The following is a 21,342-nucleotide window of genomic DNA, read 5'->3' on the forward strand; positions in this document are numbered from 1 at the left end:
TGTAAGGTCAGGGAGGAGTCAGGGCACCAGGTGGGTTTGGAAGCATCTTTGGGAAGAAGACAGCCTCCAACCATCCAGCCATCATCTCAGAAAGGCCAGGACCAGTGACCAGGCCCCTTACCTGTAAAGCAACCATTCTCTGTCCGGGACCCAGCCTGGTGGCCCTCGTGGGGGCTGGGACCCAATCTCTCACACCTTGCGGGGCAGGAAGCTTCAGCTCTCTCCTTCCTCTAAACACAGTTGCTCAGCTGGCTCAGGTGGAGGTGTTTCTCCAACCTACCCTGGAGTCTGGCCCTGGAGATCGGATCCAGAAGTTCTGTTGCTCTGGCCTGGGTTCCTCCCCAGCCTGGGCCGGCCTGTCTGGGACAGCCAGCCTCCCTGGTCCACCGGTTTGTGGGGCGCTGCCTATGGAAGGATCAGGGCCTATGCGGGGGCCCTGGAGGGCCAGGAGGCTCATTGGGGCAGAGGCTAAGAGGCCTCCCACCAAACTGTTCAAAGCCTTATCGCCTCGGAGGTGTTTCTAGTACCATTTCCGTCCATTGTTTCCTCTGGGTCATTAGGAGGAGGCCTGTCTCCTGTTGTGGCTGCTCACAGCTACTGTGGTGGGAAAAGAGGGGGGCAGGCGGGCTGACCGCAGACGTCACGATTTGGGCTTTATCACCCTTCGGCCACAGGGTGTCCGCGGCCTGGGGATCACTCACCAGCAAGACTGTCCAAAGCCGCAGAAGTTCCTGGAGAGCATGGCCTAGGGCTGGCGGCAGCACTGTGGAGGCAGAGTTTCCTTGGAGACACCTGCACCCCCTTCCACAGGGAAGGTACGGGCTTTGGGAGGGGGGTTGGCTCGCTGTGGAATGAGATGCAGGACAGACCCCCCACCACCCGCCCTGGGGACCTGGGGTTCTCCTTCCGGGGACTAGTGTGCCGGGGTGATTCACCGCCAAGGACCCTCCTAATGCCGTCTTCTCCACCTGCCTCTGGGGGTTCTGTGACTGCTTCTGTTCCTGCCAGGGCTTTACTGCTTGCAGTGCTTGACCAGACAGGAAGAGACAAGCCCTACTCTCACCTCTGGGTACCTTCCGGAAGCAGCCTGATGTACCTGTGTGTATGGCTGAGACCAAGGCTTGGACATATTGGACATCAGAGTGTTCCTTCCCCAGAAGAATTATATATGAATGGGGTTTACCTCTCCCTTGTTTGGTCAGATGGGACAGTGGGTGGGAAAGGACCCCCCCCCACCCCGCAACCGCCTCCCCCTGCCCAGTGAATGCCAGATGACAGAAAAGTGTTAAGTTGCTCAGTTGTGTTCAACTCTTTGTGACCGCATGGACTGTAGCCCACCAGGCTCCTCTGTCCACAGGATTGTCCAGGCAAGAATACCAGAGTAGGTTGCCATTTTCTTCTCCAGGGGAGAATCCAGGAATCCCTGGATTCCTGATCCAGGGATCCAACGGGGGTCTCCCACATTGCAGGCGGACTCTTTACCATCTGAGCCATTAGGGAAGGCCAAATGAGAGACCCTGAACTTAATTTAGCTGCTTTTCCAGAGGAGACAGCTATGGCTGTAGCCCTGAGGGACTCAGGGTATGCTCAGCCAGCCAAGGTCAGTGGTCCCTTTTTTGAAGAAGGGGAGTCACACCTCTGGGAACCTTACCAGCCACCCAGGGCTGCTGGACTCCTGTCCACTTACCAGATCAACTCAGCAGATTTTTCCTGAACGCCTCCTGGGTGCTGGGCATTGTGCTAGGTGCTGGGGTAGGGATGAGAGAGGGAGTTCATGTACCTTGTGGGTGCCTATGTGTGTGCTAAGTCGCTTCAGTCATATCCAACTCTTTGCAGCCCCATGGACTATAGCCTGCCAGGCTCCTCTATCTGTGAGGATTCTCCAGGCAAGAATACTGGAGTAAGTTGCCATGCCCTCCTCTAGAGGATCTTTCCAACCCAGGGATCGAACCGTGTCTCTTATGTCTCCTGCATTGGTGGGTTCATTACTACTAGCATCACCTGGGAGGCTCACTTTGTGAGTGACTGCCCAGCAAGTCTGGTTCCTGAAGGTTCTTGAAGCCTGGTGCCTGTGGTAGGAATGGAAGTGTGAGACAGTTCCTCTTCTCCAGTTTGCTGTCAAGTGTGGAAGGATGAGGAGGAGGAGGGAATGAGCTGCTTCCTGCTCTGAGCTGCTGAAGGATCAGGGAATGCTGGGGGTCAGGCTGGCGGGGGGCAAGGGAGGGCAAGGCAGAGCTTTCCTCTCAGTGTGCCACAGGGATCCCTGTTTGGGGAAGGGTGCCTGGCGTTCTGACCCAGTGATTATTACTCTTGAGCCTGACCTGCTTTTTTGGGGACCAGCAGTCCATGTTTAGGTCTTTCCCAGTGGCTCAGCTGTAAAGAATCCACCTTCAGTGCAGGAGATGCCAGTTCGATCCCTGGGTGGGGAAAATCCCCTGGAGGAGGAAATGGCTATCCACTCCAATATTCTTGCCTGGAGAATTCCATGGACAGAGGAAGCTGGCAGGCTACAGTCCACGGGGTCCCAAAGAATTGGACACGACTGAGTGACTGAGCACAGTCCATGTTTAAAGGGGAAATGAGGGTCATTCTTTTCTCTTGCTTAAAGAATTCTCCCCACATCACGTGTGGCCAGTAGCACAGACCAGCAGCTGCTCACCTCTCCCACTTCTCCACAGATGTTTCCCACCAGGCTCGCGAGGCTGCTGCTTGCTGTGGCCTTCACTTTGCCAGGTAGGTCCCACGTGCTGCCACTCTTCAATTCTGCCTCGGGCCATTGGGAACCACCCCCTGCCAGGGGCCAGCAGGTGTGTCTAGAGCACACCTGTGTGCCCAGCCCTACGTTTGGCTCCTGCTGGGGCTGTGGAGTCACAGGGTCCCTGGTTAATTTCTCTTCTGCAGAGCCCACCGCTCCTGATGTGTGTTTCTCAAGGAGTTGGTGCCTGCAAGTGTCTTCTCTGATTGGGGAATTAAGAAGCACCAGGACTACACAGGACAGTCCTTTAGGACGGGGATGGAGGATGGGGAAAAGGAACCTAAGACTTGGGTAGATTATTAGTTTTTGAGTGGATGGTGGGGCTCATTTATTTGTGTAGCTGTACATCCCATAGTAGCGACAAAGAAGCTGAGGGTCAGAGAGGAAAAACAACTGCTTTAAAGTCACATAGAACCAAGATCAGAGGTCAGTTCTCCTGGGTCTCAGGCCAGCTCTCCTCCACTGTAGACACTGCCTTTCCTCCCTCACTGAGATGCTGAGTCTATGAATGGCAAAAGGGACCCTTTTCTGATCCTGGTCTCACCCTCGTCTCCACTTAGATAACTAGGTCAGCAGCACCCAACCCGCTGCCCACAGGGGCAGATGTGCGTTTGTCATCCCTCTGCATCTTCCTGTTAACTGTAACCCTAACCCTAGCAGGAGGGTCCTGGGCCAGAGGATGCAGAAAACTTGGAGACTGACTGCTGTTTTCCTACCTGCCAACACATACACATACGCATGTACACTGTGAGGTGAAGTTGGCAAGTGTCAGCGTATGATCTCACAGGGGCTAACATTTCATAGGTTCTATGGGGCAGGCACACTGCTCTATTGATCTATTTAGAATTTAATATATTCAAGATATACCAGTAGATTAAAGGACACTCATTACAATCTATTTACACATCAGAAAACTGCAAAATGTTAGAACCTATACCAAATTCATTTCAATGCAAGGTACAATACAGCCCACCAAAAATCATGTTTTGGAAGTATGGCATGGTAAATTCTTCATAATATATTGGGAAATAAACAGGTTATAAGTCCTTTGCTCAGTCAGTTTGCTGACATATTTGCAAAAAAAACTAATTGTTTATACACAGTAAGATAGAAATAAACGGCAAACACTAAAATGTCGACTCTAGTTACTGCTGAATGCTGGTTGCAGATGATTTTAACTTCCTTTATTATTCTTCAACAATATTTTTCATATTTTCTCTAAGGAGCATGCAGTATGCATTTCAAATCATCTGTCATTAAAACGAATCAATTTCCTGAAAAGCAGTTCTTCCATTACCGGGGAGTCCTGAGTCATTCTTGGGGGCCGAAAGCAACAGTTCTAGTGTTGTTTAAGATGGAAAGTCCTTCCCTGTAGCCTGATTTCTGATGGCTGCAGCCTTATTTCTCCTGGGCTGAAGTGGTTTGAGCTGGTGGTACCTGCTGTACTCACGTGTGGCCTTTCCCTCCAGGGGCCCTTTGTGGAGAAGGGGCTCTTGGCAAGTCATCGATGGCCCGGTGCAGCCTCTTCGGAGCTGACTTCATCAACACCTTTGATGAGAGCATGTACAGCTTCTCGGGAGACTGCAGTTACCTCCTGGCAGGGGATTGCAAGACACACTCCTTCTCAATCGTAGGTGGGTCCTTGCCCTAATGGGAGGGCTTCAGAGCGAGGGGGTGGGCAGGAGTGGGGGCAGCCTAGCTCAGCCTTAGCAGGTGAGGGTGTCGGGTTGGGCGTTGTTGAAGTTTCTCATTCTTACGACTGTGCCGAGCCAAGATCATGGTGGGGAATGGCCTCTCCACGACTTAGGGATTCCCTTGACTTCTTCCTGGGTCTCTTCCTGTGGAAGCCTCGTGGATGGAGAGAGTCTTCGTGCTTCTCCAGTGTTTGAGTCCATTGCTCTGGGTCCAGGCAATGCTCAGGAAGCCCTGAAGCATCAAGAGAAATGATGACCCAGAAAGTGGTTTGTAACAGCCCAAGCATGTAGAAAAGGGAAGGAAGGTTACCTGTTTCTGCTGGAGGTCAGAGTATCAGCTGATGTGGAACATCTCCTGTGTTCCTGGCAAAGGGCTGGTACCATGCCCGTGTTATCTCTGCTCCCCCGAGGCAGCTCTGACATGTGGGGGGCAGGCAGTCACCCCGGTTTCCCGCATGAAGAGTTGAAGCCCAAGGAGGTCAATGATCCTCCCAAGGGCTGACAGGTAAGATAGCGAGAGCAGGATTTTGATCCTGGGCTTGTCAGGAAGAAGGACCTTGCTCCTGTATTAAGGAGAGAGGGCACTGTCCGGGGCTGGGAGTGGGGCTGGAGGCAGCGATGGAATATTGCAGTTTGGTGAGCTTCACACTCTAACAGTTCACGAGATGTGTGTGGTATGTAAGAGGGATCATGCGAAACCCAGCAAAGGCAGAGTACTTAGCTGTGGTGGGGCGGGGCAGGTGGAGAGGGAGATGGCAATAGACTTACCTACACTGTCACAGAACACTGTCACAGAAAAATTTTTGTGGCAATTGTTATAAACACAGTGAGGAAGACTTTACACAGGGAGGGGGGCGGGCACTGCAATGGGGGTTTTGCAGTAGAGGAAAGAATATAACAAGGATGAGTGGGGATTTATAGACAAGGAGCCAGGTGTGGGTGGCTAGATAGAAATTTTTAAAAATATTGATTTACATTACTTATTTATTCAGCTGCGTTGGGTATTAGTTATGGCATGCGGGGTCTTTGTTGTGGTGTGCAGATTTCTCTCTAGTTATGGCACTCAGGCTTAGTTGCTCCATGGCACGTGGGATCTTAGTTCCCTGATCAGGGGTTGAACCCATGTTCCCTCCATTGGAAAGTGGATTCTTAACCACTGGACCAACAGGGAAGTCCCAGGACAGGAAATTACCAAGAGGAAACGTCAGGGGTCTCGGGGAGTCTGGCTAAACCAACTTGACAGGGTTCTTGCTGATGGCGGGACAGGGTGATGCAATGTGCCGAGTGGGTTATGAGGAATATAATTGGATTCTTGCTAAACTAACCTACAGGATTCTCACTAAAACTTGACCAAGTAGGCCAAGGATAGAGTCTAAGAGGAGACCTAACCAAGCAGAGGGCTCAGAAAACCCTGACTCAGGTGTGGTCAAGGAGACTTGGTCAAGGAGAGCATCTTGGTCAACACCCAGACCTCACATGAGATGCAGGCTCAGGGCTCTTGTGGTGTTAACTCCATCAGTTGGGACGATGGCTGCAACACCTCTGTGTTCCAGCGTTGGGCGAGGTTTGGCTTGGCTGCTGAGTGAACTGACAGCTGGACCTAGCTCTGGGCTCTCCTGCTTCATTTAAAATATAATTAATTAATTAATTAATTAATTTTTGGCTGTACTACACTGCATGTCAGCTTCCCTGGCAGCTCAGATGGTAAAGAATCTGCCTGCCATTCAGGAGACTAGGTTTGATCCCTGGGTTGGGAAGATCCTCTGGGGAAGGATGACTGCACCCATGAAATTAAAAGATGCTCCTTGAAAGGAAAGCTATGGCAAACCTAGACAGTATATTACAAAGCAGAGACATCACTTTGCTGACCAAGGTCCATTTAGTGAAAGCTATGACTTTTCCAGTAGTCATGTATGAATGTGAGAGTTGGACCTAAAGATGGCTGAGCACCAAAGAACTGATGTTTTTGAACTCTGGTGCTGGAGAAGACTCTTGAGAGTCCCTTGGACTGCAAGGAGATCAAACAAGTCAATCCTAAAGGAAATCAACCCTGAATATTCATTGGAAGGACTGATGCTGAAGCTGAAGCACCAATACTTTGACCACTAGATGCCAAGAGCCAACTCTTTCGAAAAGACCCTGATCCTGAGAAAGACTGAGGGAAGGAGACGAAAAGGCTGATAGAGGATGAGATGGTTGGATGGCATCACCGACTCAATGGATGTGAGTTTAAGCAAGCTCTAGGAGACAGTGAAGGACAGGGAAGCCTGGTGTGCTGTAGTCCATGGGCTCACAAAGAATCGGACACGACTTAGCGACTGAAAAACAACAACACGGATTCTAGTTCCCCAGCCAGGGATGGAACCCTCGCCCCCTGCAGTGGAAGGGCAGAGTCCCAGCCACTGGACCATCAGGGATGTCCCTTGGGTTCTCCTGCTTCTCTGGCTGCCCGCTTGGGCCCTGCCTCTGCTGGAAAACCTATCCCAGTATGGCTTCAGTGGTCTGAACTTCACTGGAATGCCGTTTTCCCTACTGCTCCATGAATCCTTCAAGCGCAAGGACTGCATCACACTCATCTTTGTTTCTTTAGCTCCCTGGGGTCTCTGTCAACACCAAAGGTGGGGTGGTGCACAAAGCATGGTTCTTTATTGTATACAAGAGCAGTTTTCACGAACAGCAAGGCATGCAAGGCCTTGGGGAGGGGGTTTGCTCAGGCAGACAGGACAGGGAAGGTGTCCCGTGTAGTGGGGACAGCAGGAGCACAGGGGAGAGTCTTAAAGGGGTAAGTTTGGTGCCATGCAGCCCAGTGGGGGGATCAATGTGGTGGGAGTTGTGGTCCCCATCAGGCTCACCTGGAGGCTGGTTAAAACATGTTATCGGGGTTCCCCAGCCTTGGCCCAGGGTGTCTATGCCACTGGATCCAGAGTGTGGCTTGAGATATTCAATCAACCCTAGCAAGTTCCCAGATGCTCCTGGGGGTTTGGGACCCAACTTTGAGAAGCACAGGCCTGGGGAAGAGGGGGGTGCAAGACGGGGTGGTGAGGGGAGCTGATGGGGCTGGAACTTGCTGTCTGATGGCGGGGTTTGTTTCTCATTTCAGCAGGCAATGAGGGGCTAGCGCAGAGTCTCTGCAGGGAGGGCCAGGAGGAAATCAGTTCTTAGCCAAGATGGTCCTGGAAGGGAGAGAGGCAGGAGGCACGGTGACCTTGGCCATGGTCACCAGGCAGCTGGTGAGAAGGACTGGAGGCGTCCCTAGGGCATGACGAATTGAGGAGGTCATCCTGGACGCTGAACTCTGGGCACCTACCTTGCTTCAGAGGCAGCAGTGGAGAAAAAACACCCTGTCGCCTTCCCTGGGAAGCTGAAGGCCCAGGTCCTTCCTCCTCAAGTGGTCCCAGTGTTTATCTCAGTGGATTTCTCCACTTTGAAAGTCATGGTGCACTTGTTTTATTTTAAAGTGTCCATGTGTGAGGTGGTACAGCATTTGTCTTTCTCTATCTGCCGTATTTCACTTAGTACAGCGCCCTTCAGTTCCACCCATGTTGTCGTAAGTGCACTGTGAGCGCTTGGGGGCTTGTCTCTCAAGGTCAACGCTGACCTCCCCTCCATACATCTATGCAGGTGGTGTCAGAAGTCTGGCCTCTCTGGCCATCCTTCTTTGGGTTTCAGGGGCCAGGAGGAATGGACGGGCTGAGTTAGGCCTCTCTAATTCAGAGCATCACCGTGGGATACCCTCTCTGTGTTCTTCTTTTCTTATATCAACTTGCTCTTGTCGAGTGTCAGTTTTCTGGCAGGTAATTGGCCTAAGTCAGGCTATGAATCAATCACATTTCAATGACGATTGGTTTAATTCTCACCCCAAATTGTGCTGCTATTATATAACATTGGAGAAAATGGGCGGCTACTTTGTCTGTTTTGGATGGTGAGGGTGGGGTGCTGGCAGGACACGGGTAACCTGAGGAACTGGGCCAGGTAGGGTGGGCTGGCATGATTGCTCTGGGGAAGAGGGGGCGCCGGGTCAGGGGAAGGGACCTGGCAGCCCTGGATGCTGCCCTTCAGTCCTGCAGGCACCGCTGGGCCCTCCCCCACGCCTGTGCTCCATTGTTCTCCGATGACATCCTGTTTCCTCACTTCCAAATCACGAATTCCCGTTCCTCTCCTGCGGACCTTGTCCACATCCTGGGTAAAGTGTTTGTGTCTGAGCACGCAGGGCCACCTGGTGCAAAGGGGAGGCTCTTTGACCTGGTGCTGGCTCCCGGCCAGCAGGCTCCATCCAGGGACTCACATCAAGGCTCCTAGCTGGCCAGCACGGGGACCTGGGAGAGATCTCGGGAGTCCTGGTGGCCCCCACACTGGGATCTGGCTCCCATAGCAGCCCCAAGAGCCATGGACAATCTGCAGGGTTCTGAGTGAGCTTCCAGCCTGAGACTCTTGTGTCTACCTCAGGGCGTCGTGGCCAGGTCAGATCAATCACTGCTGTGCAGCTTTAGGCTGATGTCCACCTGCATCAGAGTCGCAGAGTGGAGGACGGAGTGTTTGTTAGAGACGCAGATCAGTGAGTCCCACACTAGGAAGGCAGAGACAGCACTTGGGTTGAACTCGGCTTCCTGGAGTGCTCCTCACTCACCCAGGGGAGGTCTTGCTCCCTCACTTAGATCCTCAGTCCCTGAGTTCAAGAGGCCAGAAAGGAGACGGGGTATAGTGGGAGCTTCTCTGGTTCGCCCCTGAGATGGACACCTTGCCCTCCCTCTGGCAAGCACAGGAAGTGCAGACCTGCTGGTCTGCAGGGCGTGGGAGTGTTCCCCGGCACTGGGCTCGCTGGCGGTTTCTAATGGCTCGTCTTTCTAATGGCTGCCCATCATCAGGGTTCTTCCCGAGTTCTGCCGGGAGAGTAGGAAGCAAATAAAGAACAGGGCTGATGGAGAGTTCTCCCCTGCATTAGCAGTTCACAGCCCTGATGCTCCATTAAGAAGTTTGTGTGACAAAGGGAGGTTTGGACTTGGAGTCAGAAAGCCCGGGTGGTTAGTGGTGTAAACTAGTACTTCTCAACTTGGGTGATTTCCCCCCCCAGAGGACATGGAGTCTGGAGGCATTTGGGGTTGTCACAACTGGGGGTGGATGCTAGTGGCATCTGACGGGCAGAAGCCAAGGATGCTGCTAATGACCTACATGCAGAGTGGCCCCCACAGCAAAGAAGTATCTGGCCCCCAGTGTCAACAGCGCCGAGGTGGAGAAAACCTGCTGTACACTTGGGCCTCAGTCTCTCCATCTGTAAAATGGAGTCAGTCTAGGTCAACGTTTTGCAAACTGAGTCAAAAACTATGGGTCATAAAATGAATATTATCGTTGTCGCCAGCATTAAAAAAATTTAAACAGAAAAGAATAGAAGACATCAGAAATTACCAGAGTTCACGGCTCTGGTAAGGGTAGGGGTGTCGTGGGAAATGTGTGTGCGCGCACACTGGATCATGAAGTCATTGGTATTTTTACTCCACTTTCTGGGCAAAAACTTTTTAAAAATTTATTTTCTCAGACAGTAAAGAATCTGCCTGCAAAGCAGGAGACCCAGGTTCAATCCCTGGGGTAAGAAGACCCCCTGGAGAAGGGAATGGCAACCCACTTCAGTATTCTTGCCTGGAGAATGCCATGGACAGAGGAGCCTGGCAGGCTACAGTCCATGCGGTCGCAAATGAGTTGGACAAGATTGAGGGACTAATACTTTCATGTTTTTTGAATTACCACGTTGTGTTTATTACTGCTGTACAACAAAGTGACTCAGTTATACATGCATATATATATACACACACACACACACATTCTTTTTCATATTCTTTTCCTTTATGTTAATCATAGGATATTGAATATAGTTCCCCGTTCTATACAGTAGGACCTTGTTGCTTATTCATCCTGGGAATCCCAAACTTCCGATCCAAACTCCCCCTCCCCTTCCCCTTGCCAATCACCTGTCTGTTCTCTGTGTCCTTGATTCTGTTTCGTAGGTGTGTTCATTTGCGTCATAGTTTAGATTCCCCGTATAAGTGAGATCATATGGTATTTGTCTTTCTCTTCCTGACTTATTTCCCTTAGTATGATACTCTCTAGGTCCAGCCATGTTGAGGCAGATGGCATTGTATTCGTTTTCATGGCTGAGTAGTGTTCTGTTGTGTGTGTGTATCCTCTTCCTTGTCCATTCCTCTGTTGGTGGGCATTTGGTTGCTTCCATGTCTTGGTTATTGTGAACAGTGCTGTTGAGAACATAGGGGCGCATGTATCTTTTTGAACTACAGTTTTATCTGGATATACGCCTACGGGTGGCATCGCTGGATCGTATGGAAACTCTATTTTGAGTTTTCTGAGTAATTGCCACACTATTTTCCATAGCAGTTGCACCAATTTACAATCCCACCAACAGTGTAGGAGGGTTCCCTTTTTAAGAGACCATTTTAAATAACACATCCCAGGGTTCATGTCACCAATAATTCACATGGTGGCTTTGATTCACTGCTTTACAATGTATTTGACTCATGCTTAATTTTGTCTTTATACTTTGATTGTAAACTCCTGGAAGAAAGGAGTCAGGATTTTACAGTTTCCTTTAAAGGAATAGACTATTAGAAGCCCTTGTATACAGAAGGCACTCAATAAATATTCCTAGATGTATGGAAAGATGAGTGAGCATATGAGATTTTGAGGGAGATTTCTGTTGCCCATTTGTTAATTCTTTGGGGGGAGTTTCCCACTGAGATAAGATTACAGAGATGATGGTTATAAATAAATGCATTCACTTTTTTGGGGTAATAATTGCTACCCAGTTTAAATGATTCTTTTCTTTTTCAGGGGACTTCCAAGGTGGTAGAAGAATGGGTCTCTCGGTGTACCTAGGGGAATTTTTCGACATCCATGTGTTTGTCAACGGTACCGTGCTGCAGGGGGGCCAGCAGTAAGTCGGAACCCAGAAAGTTCAAATTAGAAGAGGCCCTGAGAATCCCCCTTGTGCTCTCCCTCGTTTTTTCAAAGGAGTGGGGCCCAGAGAGAGACAATACCTGTGCCCAGAGGAGGTGAGAAGGGTGGGTGAGAGTGGGGAATCCTGACTCCGAGACCAGGCTCCCAGCCTCTGCATGGCAGTCTGAACCCTGCAGAACACGGTCAGGTTGATGGGTTGAGGGACTCCCAGAAAACGGCTCCTTCCTGAGCTCCTCCTGTCTCCCCAGCGTCTCCATGCCCTATGCCACCAGAGGGCTATACCTGGAGACCGAGGTTGGGCACCACAAGCTGTCCAGCGAGTCGTATGGCTTTGTGGCCAGGATCGACGGCAGCGGGAACTTCCAAATCCTGCTGTCGGACAGACACTTCAACAAGACCTGTGGGCTGTGCGGTGACTTTAACATCTTTGCCGAAGATGACTTCAGGACTCAAGAAGGTAAGATTTTCTGGGACAGCGTTCCCTGAGGCTGTGGTTGTGTTACCCTGCTCACCAACCTACACTGGGACTCCTCCCCTGGTGCTCCACCTTCCCTGAGTCCTCACCTCAGTTTATCTCATGAACTTTATCTCTTAGCATTCCACCTCAAGGCCTAGATCTGTCCTCAAGTCAATACTCAGACCTGACTTGGTTCAACTTTGAATTCCCCACATGGTAGACGTTTGATAAATGCCGGATGATCTGAACAGGTCCTCCTGTGCCACTCTGATGGAACTTCGCACATGAAATCTATAAAAGGTGGTCCTCTGCCGGTTTATGTGTATGTGTGCATGTGTGTATGTGTGCATGTATGTGTGTGTGTGTGTGTGTGTGTGTGTGTGTATGTTCATGAGAAATAGGAAGTATAATGATATGGACTATGTGAAAACCACTGCTAATCCTCATTTTTCTTCTGAAAATTTCAATTACATAAACATTTATGTGGGCTTCCCTGGTGGCTCAGAAAAGAATCCTGGTGGCAAAGAACCTGCCAGCCAATGCAAGAGACATGGGTTTGATCCCTGGCTCGGGAAGATCCCCTGGAGGAGGAAATGGCAACCCACTCCAGTATTCTTGCCTGGAAAATTCCCAAGCACAGAGGAGCCTAGTGGGCTACGGTCCATGGGGTCACAAAGAGTCGGACATGACTGAGTAACTGCTGCTGCTGCTGCTGCTAAGTCGATTCAGTCGTGTCCGACTCTGTGCGACCCCATAGACGGCAGCCCACCAGGCTCCCCCGTCCCTGGGATTCTCCAGGCAAGAACACTGGAGTGTGTTGCCATTTCCTTCTCCAATGCATGAAAGTGAAAAATGAAAGTGAAGTCACTCAGTCGTGTCCGACTCTTAGCGACCCCATGGACTTCAGCCTACCAGGCTCCTCCATCCATGGGATTTTCCAGGCAAGAATACTGGAGTGGGGTGCCATTGCCTTCTCCAGACTGAGTGACTAAATAACATCAAAACCCCTGCTGCACAGGGCTGTGTTCAAATCTAAACAAAGTTGATTCAGGTGCCTACAGATCTGGAGTTTTCACCCAGCAGTCCCAGGTCTCATGACCATGGCTCCATCCTCCTGAACCTTTCTCTACAGGAACCCTGACCTCAGACCCGTACGACTTTGCAAACTCCTGGGCCCTGAGCAGTGAGGAGCAGCGGTGCCCACGGGTGTCCCCTCCCAGCAGCTCCTGCAACATCTCCTCCGAGCTGCAGAAGGTGGGTCACCTAGGCTGGGCGTGATGTGGGTGGTGCAGGGCTTTAGGAGTCAAGAGACAGAATGAGGTCCCATCCCAGGCCCTCCATCCTGAGGAGCACGGGGTCCACCTTGGAGGGTCCCTCTGGCTGCTCTGTGTCCCATGAGCCCCTTTCCTCTGGAAAACCAACTGTGGTTCGAGTTGGGCTGACCCTAATCTTGTTAATAATACTGTCCTGGGCCTGGAACTCTAGAGATGGGCCTGGTCCAATGAGTCGGTACAGCGAGTTACTATACTTTCCTGTTTTACATTCCAATGCCCCCTCAGCCCCAAATATCCCCATTGTCACCTGCTACCTGTCTGAAATTCTGCTGTGGAAAACCATTTAAAAAAAATATTTATTTTTGGGTGCTCTGGGTCTTTGTTGCTCTGCATGGGCTTTTTCTGGTTGTGTTACATGACCTATTCAATGTGGTGGCTCCTCTTGTTGCAGAGCATGGGCTCTAGGGTGTGCAGGCGTCAGTAGCTGCAGCTCACAGGCTGAGTTGCTCCGACCAGGAATCGAACCCGCATCCCCTGCATTGGCAGGTGGATTCTTATTCATTGTGCCACCAAGGAAGTCTAGAAAACCATACCTTTTTAAGGGCCCGATAAGTGGTTGTTATAAAGCACAAATAGAGGGCAAGGACCTGAAGTCTCACTAGCAATCAGCAGGGAGGGGGTTACTTTATATTTGGGTGGGGGAGGGGAGAAACTGGGGGGAGGGGAGACACTGCCGGGAGAGGAGGGGCAGGGCCTGCTACCAGCCACCAGCTTGGATGTTGTCAGAGTTTCCTGAGGCTGGAGTGGCAGACTGTCTCAAACTCACTGACTTACAGCTACGGATATATACTCTTACAGTACCAGAAGGCAGAAGGCTGAATTTGGTTTCAAGGTGTCTGCAGAGCTGGGTCCCTCCGGAGGTCTAGGGGAGAGCCCCCCTTGTCTCTTCCAGCTCTTTGGGTGTGGGGCTCCTTGGCTTGTGGCCCCATCCCTTCACTTGCTCCCTCTGTGGTCATGTGGCTTCCTTGTCCACATGCTTCCGTCCAAGTCTCAGCTCCGTTGGTTATTGTGGGTCTGCCCATCCCTCCCCCAGTAATTAGCAGCTCCTTCCCCTTCAGGGCTACCCTTTATGATCCCATTTGGGGAGAAGGGGTCCAGGTGGGAGTGATCTGCAGGACGCACCTTGCCTCCGCCTTCTGTAGGTGGAGACAAGATGGTCTCTGTGCTTCTGTGTGGTGGGTGTTGGGATGCTTTAGGTAGGAAAGACCTCCCTCAGTGGAGGACCTCCTCTTCTCAGGGGTCAAGCTGCCAGGGCTGAGGGAAGACGGAGCAGTATGGCTCCGGGGTGCGGCTGGGCTCCTGTCAACATGCAGTGCCCTGAACAGGCTGCGCTCAGAGACTCCGCCGCTGTCTGGGGAATGAGATCCTTGTAAGTCAGGTTCCCGGAAAGTGGAGGTTTGTGAGCAGGGAGTGGCTCTCGGGGTGTGAGAGAGGCAGGGCTGTGCAGGGGGAGAAGCTGAACGCTGTGTAGTTCCAATCAAGGCCTCAGCCCGCCCTTCAGGGAGTTCTGAAAGCTGGGTGGCCCCATGGGGCGAGGGGCCCACACTGACCAGTCGGTCACTGGATGGAGGCTGCCTCTGGACAAGGACGCAGGACGGCTCCCCTAGACTGAGGGCGGTGCCTGCAGAGTGACTCGGCTATGAGCCCCCAGCAGCCAACATGCTCAGCTTCTGGTGGGTGAGTCCTGCTCCGAAGGGCGTCTGCATTGCACCCAACATCCCCTGTAGAGCTTGGCTACCTGACAGCATCACCTCCCTGCCTCCCATCCAGGGAGCACGCACGATGTTCCAACCTACCATCATGCAGGGAGAGGGTGACCTCTGCTTATCCCCAGAACCACTGCCATGATGGGACCTGACAGGCCAAGTAAGCCCCTCCTCTGGGACTGTGTGGTTGTGCAGAGCGATGAGGAAACCAGAGCTGGGTGGAGGGGGGTGAGATTAAGGAGCTGCCCTGAGTCATCAGGGAGCACTGCAGAGTCAGAGTCCACACCCTGCCCTGCCCCCTCCTCTGCTGTTCTGGCTGTACCACCTCAGGCCACCCAAGTGATGACTCCAGACTTGTTTTCCTTCAGGAGTCTGGCTCCATGAATCTTGCTGCCTTCAGCTCTAAAACTCTTTGACTGTGTGTTTCTCTGGGTTGAGCTAAAGAGAGAGTTGATAATAGAGCTTCCCTGGTGACTCAGATGCCTCCAATGCAGGAGACCTGGGTTTGATCCCTGGGTCGGGAAGATCCCCTGGAGGAGGGCATGGCAACCCACTCCAGTGTTCTTGTCTGGGAAATCCCTATGGACAGAGGAACTTGGAGGGCTACAGTCCATGAGGTCACAAAGAGTTGGACACAACTGAAGTGACTAACACTTTCACTCAGTAAATATTCAGTGGATGGATGGATGCAAATTAGGTGGGGTCATTTATCCAGGGAATGGGCCACCCCACAATCATAACTGAGGATTCTTCATTTGTAGAACAAATCTGCACATAAGTGGAGAAATTCTAGCCTACTCTTATTCCAGAAGTTAAATAAAACACACCACACCACGCACACACACACACACCCTTTCCTTAGCATGAGAAAGCTTCATTATTACTCAGTCTTTCCACTTTCAAGCAACAGTTTATCTTCCGAACCAAGGAGTATGTCAGGCGCAGGAAAATGCTCTGGGTCATGTTCATTTCAGCTGCCTACACTATAACCACAATCTCTAATGTATCAACAAGTCCATTCCTAACGCCTCTTTTCCTTGGGTTTCCAATGTTTCAGTGGTGCGAGGTTTTCCCAGCTAGTCCCTAAACATCTCTGTCACCTAGCACACAGCACAACACTGGCAGCTTACAGAGACGGACTGAGTTCCAAACCCCGGGAGGAGAGGGTATTGTCTTGGGATAGAGGGTAGTTCCCTCTTCTTTTCAGGAAAACTTTGAAAAAGCAGACACTTGCTCTTGTAGCCCTTCCCGCTTTCCTATCCCCGGACCGTTTACCAGATTGGTCACTCTGGGCAGGACACTTGCCTTCTCCAAGCCTCAGTTTCCACATATGTAAAAGAAACAACGGACAAGTGCCTGCTCCACATATCCTTATAAAAGGATACGTGTGGAGTGCTTAGCGCAGTGGGGCTCAATTGGCTGAGCTGTTATTGTTATTATTATTTTTGAGTCTGCATTTGCCCCTGGGGTGGCCACACTTTGAGAGCAGGAGTGGGGGAAGCAGGCCAAACACACACAACACTTGAAGTGTTAAGCCCAAACTTCCTTTTTTCTCTCCTCCTTCCCCCCCCCAGCTATAACCCCATTCTTTCTGGGGGAGTTGAGCACAGCGTGGGGTTAAAAGGAGAGTGAGGCGCAGAGGCACCCGGACACGGAGGGTGGGGAACAGGCAGAAGCCAGCTTTTCTTCTGGGGCTGCTTGTAACCCAGGGGAATTTGGGGCTGAGGGGACTCCAGAAGCCCTGAGCAGCGAGAGCAGAGGAGAAGGGGTTTTACCATCTCTTCCTTTTGTTTCCAAACTTAAACTTCCACCGATGGTTGTGGTTAGCTGTCTTCCGCCCTTTCCAGTGTTGTCTAGGCAGGGGTAGGATTGAGGTATGTGACGGGGGATAAGGGGGTGGTGAGTGGGGGGGTTAATTAGTGAGTTAGGTGGGCAGTTCATGGGCACCTCTGACACCCAGGGCATGGGCTTTGTCTCACTTTAGTTTGCAAAACACAGGCATCATAGAGTAAGCTCAAGATAAATGCTCCCACCCTCGGGGTACAAAGGAATACTCTCGTTTACACCTAAGAAGTGGGAGGTGGAGAGCGGATTTCCAAATGGGGAAACCTGATACAGAGGCCCGAGTGGAGGAGGGAGCCTGGCACTCTGTCTCCTGGAGACAGAGGTGGGGAGGTGGGGGCAGAGAATCCACAGAGGCCCTGTTTGTCTCCCCTGGGCCTTTGGGGGCTCCAACTGTACATTCGCTACTCACTTTGTCTCCTGGGTGCATTAAGGTTCTTACTAACCAGTGTCCTGGGAACAGTTTAAGAAACTGGTTACCAAGTTCTCAGAGCTGGGCCAAGGCCCCCGAACACTCACACCTCCCAAGGCACAAGATCCTCCTGAACTCCAGTTTCAGGCTGTTTACCTGAGAAGAGGGGGCGGGGCTTCATCATCCAAACAGGCTGTGTTTGTCCATGAGCGGGGCGCCCTCATTGGCTGGAAAACACATCCCCAGGAGGTGATAACTGCAATCTCGAATTGTCCACAGCCTGTTGGGTCTCGCTGGGTCCTTGGGTTCAGTCAGAAGTCGGGGCTGGTAAATCCCTTTACAAGAGTCTGCCACTATGGCTCCAAGAGCCATATTCAGTGGCCAAGTGTTCGGTGGGAGAGACGGTACTGACCCAGCCGCCAGGGGCTCTCTGTCTTTCCGAGGTGGCAGCAAGGAGTCAGCTCGTTGAGAGCCAGGTCATATTACTTATACCCGGGGGAATGAATGTTTCCTTGTTATGCCAACAAAACCGGAGCCTCTCTACTGGGACGCATAATGGCTTGTTTGATTGCACAAAGATTTGCAGTACTATTTAGCTTCTCCGAGGGCAGGGCTGCTGGCGTCTGGGGCTTAGGGTGCAGACCTAGTAATAAAAAGTGCCAAACTATAGATACTCAAATAATTGGTATTCATTTGCAGGTAACTCCACTGCACAGTGAACGTTTTAGAAAGATCCTTAGGTCACTTAAAAAAAAAAAAATTCTGACAGCCTAGGAAATGTCAGCGTGGGTTGAACCTTACACAGGGATCTTAGTTTTTATCCTGGAGTCCTGTCTGCAGTGTGAAGCCCAGGGCTCCGGGAGGCTGGGTAGGGGATGCAGCTGGTCTATGCGATGTTCTTTCTAATTAGAAAAAGACACCCTTTTCTTGAGACACTTTACCATCACCTGCTGGGAAAGTGCTGTTTTAAGAAATTTAAGGAGTGTTAGTCGCTTAGTCGTGTCCGACTGGTTGTGACCCCATGAGCTGTAGCCTGCCAGACTCATCTGTCCGTGGAATTCCCCAGGCAAGAATACCGGAATGGGTTGACATTCTTTTCTCCAGGGGATCTTCCTGACCCAGGGATCAAATTTGGGTCTCCTGCATTGCAGGCAGATTCTTTACTGTCTTGAGCCACGAGGGAAGCCCCCTCAGTGGCGCTGAATACTGGGGAAGCAAGATCCCTGCAGTCTGCTTTCTCCAAATCTTACTCAGGACTTCACGTTCAGTGGTGCTCCTACCAGTCACCTAACAGTCCCAGATTGCCCGTTTTCCACTGGTTCCGATTTTAGCATTTTGTGTGTGTGTGAGTGAACACAATTCTTATTTCTTTTGTTCTGTTGCTGTTCGTGTCTGCACATCTTCTCCCCCTTGCCTCCTCCTCTGAAGAGCCCACCGTTCACCTGTAAAGCCTCTTCCCCTAAGAAGTCACCTGTCTGCGCTGGAGCTAACATTTGTAAACACACATGTTTAATTTGAATGACCATAAAAGTTTCCTGCATGGCACAAAGAGGCACACAAAATACCCGTTCTGTTGGGAACGATGCAATTCACTCTTCACATCCTCATGAAATATTGCCCACGCCTTTTATTTGCAAAGTGCGTACCCAGGTCTTTCTCTTATTTCTGCCCACAGCTGCCCTGGGAGGAAGCTCACAGGCCTGGAGGGAGGTGACCTGGTCCGGGAGGGACTCAGTGCCCTGGCAGAGCTGAGGGCTTACTGGCCACGTCCACTCCTGGCATCTTTGCTGCCTCTCCTGGCCTCCTGCATTCATGGCCTAGAATAGACTTTTCTTGGAGATTGGAATGAATTTTGTTATGTTTGTTTGTTTGGTAGAATAGTTGTGATTCTTAGAGAGAGGAACTGTGCCCGGACAGTCTGGTTCAGGGAAGGTCAGTATATCTCAAGAAGGGATCCTTGTAATCCAGGAACCCTGGAGGAGTTAGTTATCAGGGACCTGACCTGGCTCTGCAGAGGGGGCCCACCCACTGAGTCCCAGCGATGAGTAGATCTCAGTTGGGTTTTGAACACAAGTATGCACACATATACACGCCTATTTATACACACATATACACACATGCACTCATATACACACACAATACACATACACACCTATATATACACATGCATAGAGAAGGCAATGGCACCCCACTCCAGTACTCTTGCCTGGAAAATCCCATGGACGGAGGACCCTGGTGGGCCGCAGTCCATGGGGTCGCTAAGAGTCAGACACAACTGAGCGACTTCAATTTCACTTTTCACTTTCATGCATTGGAGAAGGAAATGGCAACCCACTCTAGTGTTCTTGCTTGGAGAATCCCAGGGACGGGGGAGCCTGGTGGGCTGCCGTCTATGGGGTCGCACAGAGTCGGACATGACTGAAGTGACTTAGCAGCAGCAGCAGCATACACACATACAGTACACACACATATACACATACACACGAATACATATATACATGCACATACGCAATATACACAAAGACACACATGTACACATAGGCACACACACATACACAATACACGCCTATAAATACACACACATATATGTACACATATGCATACACACATACATATACACATACACATATGCACACACACACACACACACACACACACACATTCCCCTTTCTGTGGTATGAGAACTGCTCTCTCAAGTCATCCAGAGGTTAAGGAGTGAGGATTTATTTTGGGGACTTTGTCAAAATCCAAGAACCCGTGGTTTCTAGAGCTTTGCTGTGTCCTCACGTAGTTGCACCCCTGTTCTTCAGCTCGGTCTCCCCTCTGAAGACCAGCAAAGCTCTGCCCGATACTGACCACTGAGGAAATAAGCACCCTTTCCCTTTCCAGCAAATCCCCTTACCCATCTGAGTACAGGGAGGCAGGAGGGGCAGGGAGCCCGTGGGCTGGTGGTGGTGGTGGGACAGTGAGTGACCCTGGCCATTCTGCCTTTGGAGGTCTAGCTTCATGGCAGAGTTCAGGGGCTGCCACTGGGTTTCAAGTTTTCCCTTAAATTGTGTGTGTGTGTTCACTTGCTCAGTCGTGTCTGACTCTCTGCAACCCCATGAACTGTGCCCGCCAGGCTCTTCTGTCCATGGAATTTCCCAGGCAAGAATACTGGAGTGGGTTGTCATTTCCTTCTCCAGGGGATCTTCCCCACCCAGGGATTGAACCTGAGTCTCCTGGGTCTTCTGCATTGCAGATGGATTCTTTACTGCTGAGCCACACGAAGGAAGCTTCCCTTAAATTAAGCAGATGCAAATGCATCCCTAACCCAGCACATTTCCTCCCACATTCCAAGATCTGGCTCAAAAGATCCCATGAAACTGGCTGATACATTTCCACTAAACGGATGCTTTAGTTTAGTGGAAAACTAAAGTTTAGTTTACACATAGGCACATACATACACACAATACACACCTATACATACACATATGCACGCACACACACACATGAACACACACACATGCACACACACATGTATATACACATAGACACACACACACACATTCCCAAGACTTTCCCCAAGTGGCTTTCTTTCCCTTCCTCCCTCCTGGCAAGGATAGGAGGCTGCAGATGCCTGATGGCATGTATTTACTGAGATGTTTTTTATTGAGGTTGTATTTGCAATCTCACTCAGGGACAAGACACATAAGAGACAGTGAACAACCATGAAAGAGGACCATGTGAATGCCATCCGGAGTTAGTTAAGGGGCATGTGGTGCAACAGTTCTTATCACAGAGCTGATGACCCTTTCTGACTGGAAGCAGGGTGGGTGGAGCTGTTCCAGACCCAGAGCTTGGACAGATCCCAAACTGGGAACCTGGGGCTGATGCCAGGCTTTTGTCCTCCCGGCCAGCTGGTCCTGCCCTGACCCCTTCTCAGATGCTGCCCAGGAGCACAGTGGGTGGGATGGGTCCTTTGGAGGGTTCTGTAGCCATCTCCCTTGGCACTGGGGACTCCAGGGACATATCCACTTATCCTCCTTCTCATGAAGGCTGTATTCTGACTATCTCAGAGAGAGGAATCTCCAGCTTCACAGAAAGCATCCGTTTAGTGGAAATCTATCAGCCAGTTTCATGGGGTCTTTTGAGCCAGATCTTGGAATGTGGGAGGGAATCCCAAGCCAGGCAGAAGTT

The 21,342-nt window shown here is 51.0% G+C and overlaps 1 protein-coding gene across 1 annotated transcript in view; it reads left to right on the forward strand.

Moving 5' to 3' along the window:
- Positions 1–592: 592 nt before the first annotated feature.
- VWF (von Willebrand factor) overlaps positions 593–21,342 on the forward strand; it is a 124,922-nt gene continuing 104,172 nt past the window's right edge. The window contains exons 1-6 of the mRNA XM_070790261.1: positions 593–815; positions 2,679–2,733; positions 4,225–4,389; positions 11,287–11,389; positions 11,661–11,869; positions 13,002–13,123. Of these exons, the coding sequence (XP_070646362.1) occupies positions 2,679–2,733; positions 4,225–4,389; positions 11,287–11,389; positions 11,661–11,869; positions 13,002–13,123 (654 nt within the window). The 5' untranslated portion in view covers positions 593–815. The remainder of the gene's footprint in view (positions 816–2,678; positions 2,734–4,224; positions 4,390–11,286; positions 11,390–11,660; positions 11,870–13,001; positions 13,124–21,342) is intronic.

The sequence above is a fragment of the Bos indicus genome, chromosome 5, assembly GCF_029378745.1.
Source record: "Bos indicus isolate NIAB-ARS_2022 breed Sahiwal x Tharparkar chromosome 5, NIAB-ARS_B.indTharparkar_mat_pri_1.0, whole genome shotgun sequence".
Taxonomy (NCBI): domain Eukaryota; kingdom Metazoa; phylum Chordata; class Mammalia; order Artiodactyla; family Bovidae; genus Bos; species Bos indicus.